At 51.8% G+C, this 12,609-nt stretch overlaps 1 protein-coding gene across 2 annotated transcripts in view; it reads right to left on the bottom strand.

Annotated features, from left to right (window-relative positions):
- The window catches only part of CERK (ceramide kinase), a 68,827-nt gene extending 56,991 nt beyond the window's left edge, over positions 1–11,836 (bottom strand). For both annotated transcript variants that reach the window (XM_064283353.1, XM_064283354.1), the window contains exon 1: positions 11,693–11,836. In XM_064283353.1, the coding sequence (XP_064139423.1) occupies positions 11,693–11,813 (121 nt within the window). In that variant the 5' untranslated portion in view covers positions 11,814–11,836. The remainder of the gene's footprint in view (positions 1–11,692) is intronic.
- Positions 11,837–12,609: the final 773 nt, after the last annotated feature.

The following is a 12,609-nucleotide window of genomic DNA, read 5'->3' as shown; positions in this document are numbered from 1 at the left end:
TTTCTGAGATAGGCAGATAGCATTAGTGCTTATTTCCTATTCAGGTATGTTGAGGTTTCTCCATATGAAAACACACGGGTAATTAGCTTTCTACAATCTGACTATTTACCTTACTTTTGACTTCATGTTGTTGTTGTAGGGTGCCAGCGAGTTGATTTCGACTCTAGCGACTCCATGTGACAGAGTAGAACTGCCCCATAGGGTTACCTAGGCTGTATTCTTCATAGGGGCAGATCGCCAGGTCTTTACTCCCGGGAGCCACTGGGCGGGTTTGAACCGCCAACCTTTCAGCTGTCAGCTGAGCATTTGACTGTTGCGCCACTGGGGCTCCTTTTTGACTCCGTGGTGGGGTGAAAATACAGGTGCAGATGGCACATCGGGCGGGTGTGGGGGACGCAGCACTTGGGTCAGCCTCCTGGCCACCCACTGGCTGCAGGCCCACGTTCACTCAGAGAACAGTAAGGTGACTAGAGAGCATCCAAGCCCAAAAAACCAAGCCCACTGCTGCCCAGTCCATGCTGACTCACAGCAGCCCTGTAGGGCAGAGTAGAACTGCCCCATATGGTTTCCAAGGCGGTAGTCTTTATGGAGGTCAACTGCCATATCTTTCTTCTGTGGAACAGGTGGTGGATTCCAACCACCAGCCTTTGGGTTAGGAGCTGAGTGCTTTAACCACTGTGCCACCAGGGGTCCTCAGGGAGCATACCAACCCAAAACCCATTGCTGTCGAGTTTATGTTGACTCACTTTGACCCTATAGGACTCCAGAGACCTGCCCCATAGGGTTTCCGAGGAGCAGCTGGTGGAGTCGAACTGCCAGCTCTTGGGTTAGCAGCCGAATGGTTTAACCACTGCGCCACCAGGGCTCCGCAGAGAGCATACAGAGTGAGAAATCACTGGACCCCCCCACTCCATGTCATGTTCCCGTGCGAGTACAGTGGCGGCCACCACAAGCCGCTGGCACCTCCCAGCTCATTGCCCAGAGGGCACCTGGCCAACCCAGTGACCAGAGATGCTAGTAACATGACGAGGGCGCTGTGCGCTCTCCCGAGTCAGCAAGGGGCCAGCCAAGCCTTTCCTTCACACACCCACTCACAGATTTACACAGCACACTTAGGGACACAGAACAATGCGGGGTGGGGCTCCTGGGGAAGCGGAAAAGGAGGCAGGCGGGAAGGTAAACCGGAAGTGGATTCTGCTCTCAGACAGGAGGCAGGGGAGATAAGACAATACCTTAAAAATTTAAAAAAAGAAAAAAGAAGCAAAACCCTGACACGAAGCGGAAAGAAACGGTGAAGGCGATGTGCCAGTAGAGTTTCCAGAAAATCAAAAGAAAAGGACAAGTAAAGGATAAAGAAACAGTCACCTGCTGGTGAAGGGAGCTGGCCGGGAAGGAGGGTGAGATTGCAACGTGGGGAACTGAGGAAAAAATATTTCCGGCAGAGGGAGCAAACAGCAAATGGATGAGAAGATGCAGGGGTGTGTGTATGGGGGTGGGGGTGATCACAAATGGCTCAGCTGGGCTCAGAGCAGGTGAGCACGGGAACAGGTGGGAGCCCTGAGTGCAAGCCAGGCCGTGGGCCGCGTGGAGTCTGCTGAGTCCTGAACAGGATGCATGAACTTTCCAACAGCACAGTCGGCCCCAGGGAGGGGCCGCTGAGGTGTTCACATCCCCGGGAGCTCGTCTGGGGACTGAAGGACTGGTGGTCAGAGCAGAGGTTCCTGGGGGGGCACACAGTTTGCACTCGGCTGCTAACTGAGTGGTTGGTGCTTCAGATACGCCAGTGGCAGCTTGAAAGAAAGGCCTGGGGATCCGCTTCCATGAAGATTATAGCCAAGAAAACCCTGTGGAGCAGCTGTTCTCTGTAACACACAGGGTCATCATGACTCCGAATAGACTTGACGGCAAGGGGGTTTTGGATGGAGTAGAGGAAAATATGGCCTTAGTGATAGAAATGATGCTGAAGATCACATGATAGAATTCTGCAAGACCAACAACTTCTTCCTTGCAAATACCTTTTTTTAACAACATAAACGGCAACTATACACGTGTACTTCACCAGATGGAATACACGGGAATCAAATCAGCTACACCTGTGGAAAGAGACAATGGAGAAGCTCAACATCATCAGTCAGAACAAGGCCAGGGGGCCGACTGTGGAACAGACCATCAACTGCTCAGATACAAGTTCAAGTTGAAGCCGAAGAAAATTAGAACAAATCCACGAAAGCCAAACTACAACCTTGGATATATACCACCTAAATTTAGAGACCATCTCAAGCTCAGTTTCGACGCACTGAACACTAATGACCGAAGACCAGACGAGTTGTGGGATGACGCCAAGGACATCATACGTGAAGAAAGCAAGAGGTCATTAAAAAGGCAGAAAAGAAAGAAAAGACCAAAATGGATGTCAGAAGAGACTCTGAAGCTTACTCTGGAAAGCAGAGAGCTAAAACAAATGGAAGAAGTGATGAAGCAGAAGAGGTGAACAGAGAATTTCAAAAGGTGTCTTGAGAAGATGAACTATTATAATGACATGTGCAAAGTTCTGGAGATAGAAAATTAAAACTGAAGAACACAATAGGCATTTCTCAAGCTGAAAAACTGAAGGAAAAAATTCAAGCCTCGAGTTGTAATACTGAAAGATTCTGTGTGGAAAATGGAAACCCTCGTGGGTTTCCTGCAGTGGTTAAGAGCTGTGGCTGCTAACCAAAAGGTCGGCAGTTTGAATCCACAAGGCGCTCCATGGAAACCGCATGGGGCAGGTCTACGCTGTCCTACAGGGTCGCTATGAGTCAGAATCAACTCGACGGCAACGGGTTTTTTATGAGGAAAATATTAAGTGATGCAGGAAGCATCAAAAGAAGATGGAAGGAATACACAGAGTCATTATACCAAAAAGAATTGGTCAACGTTCAACCATTTCAGGAGGTAGCTTGCATATGATCAAGAACCGATGGTCCTGAAGGAAGAAGTCCGGGCGCACTGAAGGCACTGGTGACAATCAAGGCTCCAGGAACTGACAGAATACCAACTGAGATGTTTCAACAAATGGATGCAGCGCTGGAAGTGCTCACTTGTTGTCATGGATTGAATTATGTCCCCCCCAAAAATGTGTGTATCAATTCAGCTGGGCCATGATTTCCAGTATTGTGTGGTTGTCCTCCATTTTGTGATTATAATTTTATGTTAAAGAAGATTAGGGTGGGATTGTAACACCCTAACCCAGGTCACATCCCTGATCCAAAGTAAAGGGAGTTTCCCTGGGGTGTGGCCTGCACCACCTTTTATCTCTCAAAAGATAAAAAGGGAAGCAAGCAGACAGAAAAAAAAAAAAAAAAATTTTTTTTTTTTTTTTTTATATCACCAAGAAAGCAGTGCCGGGAGCAGAGCGCGTCCTCTGAACACGGGGTACCTGCATGGAGAAGCTCCTAGTACAGGGGAAGACTGATGACAAGGACCTTCCTCCAGAGCCAACAGAGAGAGAATTCCTTCCCCTGGAGCTGACGCCCTGAATTTGGACTTTGAGCCTACTTTACTGTGGAGAAATAAATTTCTCTTTGTTAAAGCAAGCCACTTGTGGTATTTCTGTTATAGCGGCACTAGATGACTAAGACCTTTGTCTATGACAAGACAGGTACCTGGCCAATTGCCTGGAAGAGATCCATATTTGTATCCATTCCAAAGATAGGTGATCCAACAGAATGTGGAAATTATTGAACAATATCATTAATATTACACACAAAATTTTGCTAAAGATCATTCAGAAGCAGCTGCAGCAGCATATTGATGGGGAGCTGCCAGGAATTCAAGCTGGATTCAGAAGAGGACGTGGAACCAGGGATATCATTGCTGATGTCAGATGGGTCCTGGCTGAAAGCAGAGAATACCAGAAGGATGTTTACTTGTGTTTTATTGACTATGCAAAGGCGTTTAGCTGTGTGGACCATAACAAATTATGGGTAACATTTGGAAGAATGGGAATTCCAGAACAATTTAATTGTGCTCATTGGGTACCTGTATATAGATCAAGAAGCAGACGTTCGAACAGAACAAGGGGATACTGTGGGATTTAAAGTCAGGAAAGGTACATCAGCGTTGTATCCTTTCACCATACTTATTCAATCTGTATCCTGAGCAAATAATCCAAGAAGCTGGACTAGATGAAGAATGGGGCATCAGGATTGGAGGAAGACTCATTAACAACCTGCGTTATGCAGATGATACAACCTTGCTTGCTGAAAGTGAAGAGGACTTGAAGTACTTACTAATGAAGATCAAAGACCACAGCCTTCAGTATGGATTACACCTCAACATAAAGAAAACAAAAATCCTCACAACTGGACCAATAAGCAACATCATAATACATGGAGAAAAGATTGAAGTTGTCAAGGATTTCATTTTACTTGGATCCACAATCAATGCCCAGTGAAGTAGCAGTCAAGAAATCAAATGATGCATGGCATTTGGGCAAATCTGCTGCAAAAGACCTCTTTAAAGTGTTAAAAAGCAAAAATGTCACTTTGAGGACTAAGGTGCACCTGACCCAAGCCATGGTATTTTCAATCGCATCATATGCATGCAAAAGTTGGACGATGAGTAAGGAAGACCGAAGAATGGATGCCTTCAAACTATAGCGTTGGAGAAGAAAACTGAATATACCATGGACTGCCAGAAGAACAAACAAATCTATCTGGGAAGAAGTACAAGTCAGAATGCTCATTAGAAGCAAGGATAGCGAGACTTTCTCTCACTTACTTTGGACATGGTATCAGGAAGGACCAGTCCCTGGAGAAGGACATCATGCTTGGTAGAGGGTCAGCACACAAGAGGAAGACCCTCAATGAGATGGATTGACACAGTGGCTGCAACAATGGGCTCAAGCATAACAACGATTGTGAGGCTGGCACAGGGTCGGGCGGTGTTTCATTCTGTTGCACATGGGGTCACTGTGAGTCGGAGCCAGCTTGATGGCACCTAACAACATCACCACCACCCACTGCTATTTCTCTACTGGGCTGTCTTTTTCTTGTCAGTTTTTATGTAAGGTTATTTTTATTTAACCTTTTGACTATTATATTTGTTGAAAACATCATCCCCCTCATTTTTTAATTTATGGTATTACAAAAGAAATTTTAAATATTTCACTTAGTCAAATATATCTGGGTTTTAAAATAATTTCTTATGGAGTCCATCTTGGTTAGGAAGGTCTCCCCCCCATTCCAAGACTATAAATTGATCTATATCGTCTATATATTGATCTATATTTATTTTTACACGAAAATCTTTAATCCATCTGTCTCAGTTACACAGAGCTGCTGTAACAAAAATACCACAAGAGAGGGGGCTTTAAAGAACAGGAATTTATCATCTCACAGGTTTCAAGGCTGGAAATACAAATGAGGGTGTCGGCTCGAGGTGAGGGTCCCTCCTTGTCAGCAGCCCCAGGCATTCCTTGGCACCCCTTGGTTTATAGCAGCACTTCCAACCGGTTAGTTCTCAGAAAGTTATACATAAGAATCACCTGGGGATCTTGTTAAAACGTAGATTCCGATTCAGTATATCTGGGGTGGAAAGGCAAATTCTCAGCAGGGAACTTGGAAATGCAAATTCTCAGCAGGGAACTTGGAAATGCAAATTCTCAGCAGGGCTTCGAACTGGAACGAACCGAACCGGTTGGAAGCCCTGGTTGTAGCCGCTTGCTCCCAGGGCCTCTTCCCAGGTGCGTGCACCTCTTTCCCTGTCCGTGTTCTCTTTTTATAAGGTGCCACTCAGAAGGGATTAAGTTTAAGACCCACCCTGCTCCACCATGACCTCATTAACCTCACAAAAGAAAAACCCTGATGTCCAAACAGGGTCACCCTCACAGGTACAAGGCTCAGGATTTCAACATACGCTTTCGGAGGACATGATTAAATTTAGAACAACATCTGATTCTGAATTTGAGACACTTTCTACCGCTGTCAGTCAATAAATCAGGCATTGGTAATGTCCCTGGAATACAACACTGCACGGCCAGTGTACGTCACGTTTTAGAACGGACATTTTCCTATGGCCTGGCAACTCCACTCCTTAATATTTACCTAAGGGAAATGAAAGCATATGCCCCCAAGAACCCAAACCCGTTGCCGTCGAGTCGATTCCGACTCATAGCGACCCTATAGGACAGAGTAGAACTGCCCCATAGAGTTTCCAAGGAGTGCCTGGTGGATTTGAACCACTGACCTTTCGGTGAGCAGCCACAGCTCTTAACACACAAAAACAACTAAACACAAATGATGACAGCCTCTTCACTCATGCAGCCAAAATCTGGAAACAGCCTAAAAGTCCATGAGCAGGTGGACGGGTAGACAAACTGTGGTATACTCACATGATTCACTACCACTCAGGAACAAAAAAGGGCAAACCACGACACACAAACACCAGGACGGATCTCACTGCAGAGGCAGGGGAAGGTTCTAGGTGATGTCAACGCTCCATGTCTTGATGGGGCGATGTTTACGTGGCAGAGGCATTTCTGAAAACTCATCCAAGTAAACCCTTAACGTGCCTTTTATAGCACTCAAATTATACCTTGCTAAAGTCCGTTTTTAAATAGCATGTTTTAAAAGGGTAAATAATTATATAGAAAACATTCCACAGTATGTTTTCCTAACTTGTCTTTCATGTACTTTTCCATAAGCCAAAAAAAAAAAAGTTCCCATCAAGTTGACTATAACTCACAGCAATCCTATGCGTGCCAGAGCGGACAGCGTTTTCAAGGCTGTGATCTTTCAAGAGCAGGTTGCCAGGCCTTTCTCCCAAGGTCCTTCTGAGTGGGTTCAAACTACCAACCTTTCAGTTAGCTGCTGAGTACTTAGCCATTTTCCCTGTTTGCATTTACACAAATACTACATATTAATTAGTGCTTAAGTGTAAGACTGGAGTGCCTGGGTGTTGAAAATGGTAAACGCGACTAGTTGCTAACCAAAAGCTTGATGGTTTGAGTTCACCCCGAGGTGCCTCAGGAGAAAGGCCTGATGCTCTATCTCCAAAAAAATCAGCCATTAAAAACCCTATTGAGCACACTTCTACTCTGAGGATGGCTTTTTTTCTTCTTCTTCTCTGTGCTCTTCTTTGTGTTCTAGATTTTACTAAATTAACGTGAATTACTTTCGCAATCAGAAAAAAATTATTTAGGAATGACTCAGAAAAGGAGAGTGAGAATGGTTGCACAACTTGAAAAATGTCATCAACGCCACTGAAGGGTACATGTAGAAACGCTGGAATTGGTACACACTTGTGCTGTATGTATTTTCAACAACAACAATTTTTTTTTTCTTTAAGTTTTTAAGCATCTGTGGCCTGCTCAGGCTTTGCCCAGCACGGTGCAGGGAAAGCTGGGGGTGCGTGGCATGCACACAGCAGCAGCCCACCCAGGGCACTCCCCGGCAGCTTCGGGGGGGGGGGCCCGGTGGGGCTGGCAGAAGGAAGGGGGGGACTCCCTGTCAAGGTCCACGGTGGAGCGTGGGAGCCAGCACTCTCTCTCCGTATTCTTCATCATTGCCTGTGGCCCCTACCCCACCCCACACACAGTCCTCAAGCTCCAACTCCAAAAGAACAAACCCAGAGTCTATTTAAGCGCCTTTAACTGCAGCTTAGAGTTATAATCAGGACGTAATGTCAGTCGCTTTCAAGTTCATCCGCTCGGCCCACTTTGAGAAGCCTCCCCCTGGGGCTTCCTGTTTTCCGTCTGCCCTACTTCCGACCAGGCTGGCCCAGCTGGGCCCCTGCTCCTTCACAGCCTCCTGGGGCACAAACTTGCGGCACTCCCGGCTCCTCTTTACCTTTGCGGGTGAGCAGGGAGCAGCTCTCCCAGCCTGGGCCAGCTGCGAGCGGGAGCAGATGTCTGCCCTGAAAGCCAGCTCCTTGTGCACCACAGCCCCTGCGGCAATCAACACCACGTCCAGTTCTCACGGCCTAAAACAAGAGCCTTAACTGAGTAAGGTCTCTGGGTGGTACACCTTGGGAGAAAGGCCTGGTGATCCGATTCAGTAAAGATTCTAGCCTAGAAAACCCCATGGAGCAGTTCTACTGTGAAACACATGGGGTCACCATGAGTTGGGGGCGACTGGACCCCAGCTAACAACAACATTGAGTCACCGAGAGCATTACATGAAACAATGTGGGTGACCACACCCAGCACCGTGGCACTCGGGGGCCACTAGGTACTCTGGCTGTTCCTTTGGCCCATCCCCACACGAGGGCTCCCAGCTTGCCTCTCAATTCCTCCTGACCCCACCTGTCACCCCCAGCTCCTTGGCTGCTCTCTCCTCACCACACGGGCCCTCTGGGAGCCTGTGGGAGTACAACCCCCCTCGCTCCCCCCAGGCCCGGCCCAGCCAGGCAGGCCCAGACAGGAGCCCCGGCCCAGCACCCCTGGGCAAGCACCCTCTCCTACCGAGCCAAACGTCCCTGACTGGTCCAAATTCTGCCCTGGCGAGCTCACTCACGCCCTAAACGCTCTCACATGGGCCTGGCTCCTTTTGGGGGTCACGAGCTATAAAAAAAAAACCCAAAGAGATGGAGTGGCTTCATTTCTGCAGCTGCAGCCCAGCCATTTTCGATAGGGAATGCACAGAGTGGTCTGTCTCTGGGCAGCCAGAGGGGGAGCCCTGGATGCCCCCACACAGAAGCACCTTCCCAGTCAGCATGAGTGAAGCAGCTACCATTCCCAGGAAGAGGTTAAGCAGCTGTGGGCCTTAGCAGCCCGGAAAACAAGCAGGCTAAAAGTAGACACAGCCCCACACAGAGCCCAGAACGTGGTGACAGAAAACCATAATGATAGCTGGATGAGGAGCCCAGCCTAAAACAGGCAATGAGTGACTCCCCGCCCCTGGTACCCCGTCAGGGCGGGGCTGTCCAGCGTCCACATAGCCTCTTAGCTCTTGAGGGAGGCAGGACACTCATCAGGGACAAGCATGGGGCTGGAGTTGGACCCACTGAGCTTCAAACCCCAGCCTGACTGCCAGCAGGGCCAGTTCAACATTGTCATGGGCACAGGAATGCCATAGCATCTGAATACGACACAGGCGTAAAGCACACTTCCTCATACGTAGTAAGTGCTCCACAAAATGGCACCCGTCACCATTAAGCCAAGAGATTTGTAGGGATGCTCAGTTAAACACCAGGCCCCAAGACAGGTGCCAAATCACAGGTCCCTGTGGGGCAAAGTGACATCCCTACATCCAACAGAGCAGGGGACTGGATATACCATTCACGTGGGGGTACTCGGCCGAGGGTCATGTTTGAGGCATGATGTTTCTCCCAAGAAGACGTCCTACGGACCTCAGAAAGGAGTAGTCTCAGGCGCCTACTCACATATCTCCCCAAAGACACTGTTTCTGGTCACGCCAGGGTGGGAAATCAACATTGGTGACAGGTCAGAGGCCTGGGCCCCCCACCCTCTCCAGCCCACCTGGGGACTCTCAGCACCCATCCTCTCACCCACGGTCCACAAAGCAGTGTCTAAAAGGCATCCCAAACTCAGAATGGCCACACAAGAACTTCTGGCCTCTGCTGCACACCCACCCAATCACCAAAAAAGCAAATTCTTACTCCCCGTGGGGTCCCTCTCTCAGTCAACCACAGCTTCAATCCGCCCCAAACCTGGAGTCCTTGCTTCATTCGCCCCACAAACCAACCCTGCTCGAATGTCCCTAATCAGCACGTCCCACTCGCCAGGATTAGCCCCACAGTCTCCTGACCGTCCCTCCTCTTCTCTGTCCAGCCAGCAGCCAGCGGTCCTTTTTAATTGTCCAGTTTGCTAGAACCCTCCAGTGCCTCCTGTCCCAATCACAGGAAAAGGCGAAGTTCCATCCCAGTCTCCCAGGCGGACTTGCTGGCCACCTCGGCCTAGAGTCTCAGGATCTCTGCACTCACTGGCCCTTCCTGGATGGGTCTCTCCCCAAGGGGCACAGAATGCAGTCCCTCCAGGTCTCCAGGCAAACATCACCGCGCAGTGACACCCATACAAGACAGCGACCTGCCACCACCTGCCATGCCTGCCCCTTAGCCAGTGCCCACCTCCATCGGACAATGTGGAGAGAGCAGGCTCGCTGAAAGCAAACGTAGAGGTAAACAACACATGAAAAAGGGAGACAAAGAAGATGGTGCAACTTAGAGGACGAAAAAGACCTTATCAACAGGAGACATCAGGACCAACTAAGTCATAAACAAGGACTTAGCAACACCATCCAAACGGGCTCAGAGAGCTCCAACGTGTATGAAAGGAGGGAGTCATAACCAGAGCCAATCGGTCATACACTGTGGACTGGGAAGCAGGCAGCCGCGGCAGCTCGCCCTGGCTTACTCTTAGGTCACTCCCGACCCGGTATACGTCACCCTCGGTCATATGTTGAAAGCTAAGGGATAATAAGCCCTTAACGCTCAAGAGACGTCATAGAGATCCACGAGAGAGTCTCGGGGATCGAGGCTGATCTGACATCCGAGCCATTGACAACGTCAGGGGCCCGGGTTTGCCTGGACCAGAAAATAACAACGCTTAAACATCGTTCTCATTTGCCATCATTGCGACTCCCTCTCCTCACGACAGACAAGCGTTTCCTGCCTGTTCCCCAAGCCCCTTTCATGGACAAAGCCCCACTGCAGCAGAGGCTCCATGGGAAGCAGTGTCCCCAAAAGGCTCTCAATAAACACTCGCGAAAGATCAGGATGAATGAAGTGGAGCACACCCACCAGGTTTCCTGTGCCCCGACCACCCTCCCGCTTCACACCCTCCAACTCAAGCTGGGTAATCCTCCCCCTCCTTCCGAAGCTCAAGTGACACCTCCTCTCTAAGCCAATCCCTCCGTCACCAGATAGCTCTGCAAAGGGACCAAGCAGTCCTTCCCCTGCATCTCAGGCCAGCTGGAAAGGGTATGTCCTTGCCTCTCGCCAACCCCTGCACCGTGCCCTCCAGGTGGCAGGTACACAAAACTCCAGAAATTACGTGTTCTCAGAACTGGGGGGCCCTCGAGGTCACTCCTTCAGCCTGTGGCACCAAAATGAACGTCCCACCCCCTCACGCACAGAGAGCACGCAGAGAGAGCACATCCCGGCAGAGGTCACCCAGCCCCTTCTCCAACTTCTTTAGCCACAGTTACCCTTACCCCGCCAGAGTACTCCCTCCTGTGATGGTTCAGGAAAGCATCCACCTTTGGGTCAAACTGAAATGACTAGGGGGCCTTGTACCATCCTCGTCCTTAACACATCTGAGCCCGTCCGGATGGCTATTCTCTAGATACCTGCAGACCCGTGTGTGGAAGGGCCCATCAAGGCCACCTTCCCGGCTGCTGACCTCCCCGGCGGGCATGCAGGCGCCTCGCCCAGGGGGTCACTCCGGGAAGTGACCACATCCCCAGGACGTCCCCCCCCCGCTTGCTCTTTGTCCTCCCACGTCTCCAGAACGCAATACCTTCCGCGACCCGAACCGGACCTTTTCTTGCCAGCTGCCGTTGAGGACTCTGCACCTCCCCCCTCCTCCTCCGTACCCTGCCCCCCGCCTTCCTGGAACCCCCGCCCCACGACCCCGGGGTCTCCCTCGGCCTCCCCGTCCCCAGCTCCCGCTCCCCAGGGGCCTCTTGTCCCCAGGCTCCCAGTCCTGCTCTCCCCCGTCCCCGAGCGAGCGCGGCGGGCCGGCGACACTCACCCGCGCCGGGGGCGCCCGCGGGCCCCGGGCTCCGCCACCAGCGCAGCTGCGCCCGCGCGGGCTCCAGGCTCACGGTGCAGCTCTGTGCCTTCACCCACAGCAGCGAGCGCAGCGGCTCCATCGCCGCCTCGGTTCCCGCGGGCCGGGCCGGGGGTGCACGCGCGGCGGGGGCGCGGGACCGTTAGCGGCGGCCACGGGGGCCGGTCGCGGCGGCGGGGGCGGGCCTGCGTCACCCCGTACGCAGCGGGGGACGCGGGCGGGGACGGGGTGCGCGGGTCCGCGGCGGGGGGACCCGGGAGCGCGGCTGCCGGGCGCGGGCACGGGCTCCTCTCCGCGGGGCCGACGGTGCACCGCCCCGGGGCGGGCCTGGAGCCCAGGAACACCTCCCCTCGGGCGGCGCTAAGGACAGGAAGGCGGCGGGGCCTTCCGCGGCCCAGAGAGGGGCTGGTGGGCGCGGACACCACGGGCGGAGGCAGGGGAGCTTGAGCGTCGGATCCTCCTCGGTGCAGGGTGCCACGACCACCCACCCCCACGCTCCCCTGGGGGACCAGAGGCTCAGCGAAGGACCCTCCCTGTGCAAGGCTGTGGAGCTGCAGGCGTGGCGCCAGATTTTGACCGAGGCAGCCTGGGTCAAAGGGTCCTCAGGTGCTGGGCTGACCAGTCCCTAGGGGCAGGGGCAGGGGCAGGGTTCAGAGACCTCGCAGTGTGCATGGGACCTGGGCTGGGGTCTGCAGGGTGCCCACGGTCGGCAGGAGCAGGATGCTGGGGTGTGAGAGGGGGCCTGCAGCCTGCAGGGACAGACACAAGGGGGAGGAGGCCTTCCTTCTGGGGCCTGGGGGAAGGGGGCGGGGGAATTGCAGAGCCTGTGAACTTCTCCGGGAGGGCTGAAGTCACCTGGGAGGAAGCTGGAAGGTCAG

The sequence above is a fragment of the Loxodonta africana genome, chromosome 4, assembly GCF_030014295.1.
Source record: "Loxodonta africana isolate mLoxAfr1 chromosome 4, mLoxAfr1.hap2, whole genome shotgun sequence".
Lineage (NCBI taxonomy): Eukaryota > Metazoa > Chordata > Mammalia > Proboscidea > Elephantidae > Loxodonta > Loxodonta africana.
Note: the sequence above shows the minus strand (reverse complement) of the source record. Positions and strands in the feature narration are given on the sequence as shown.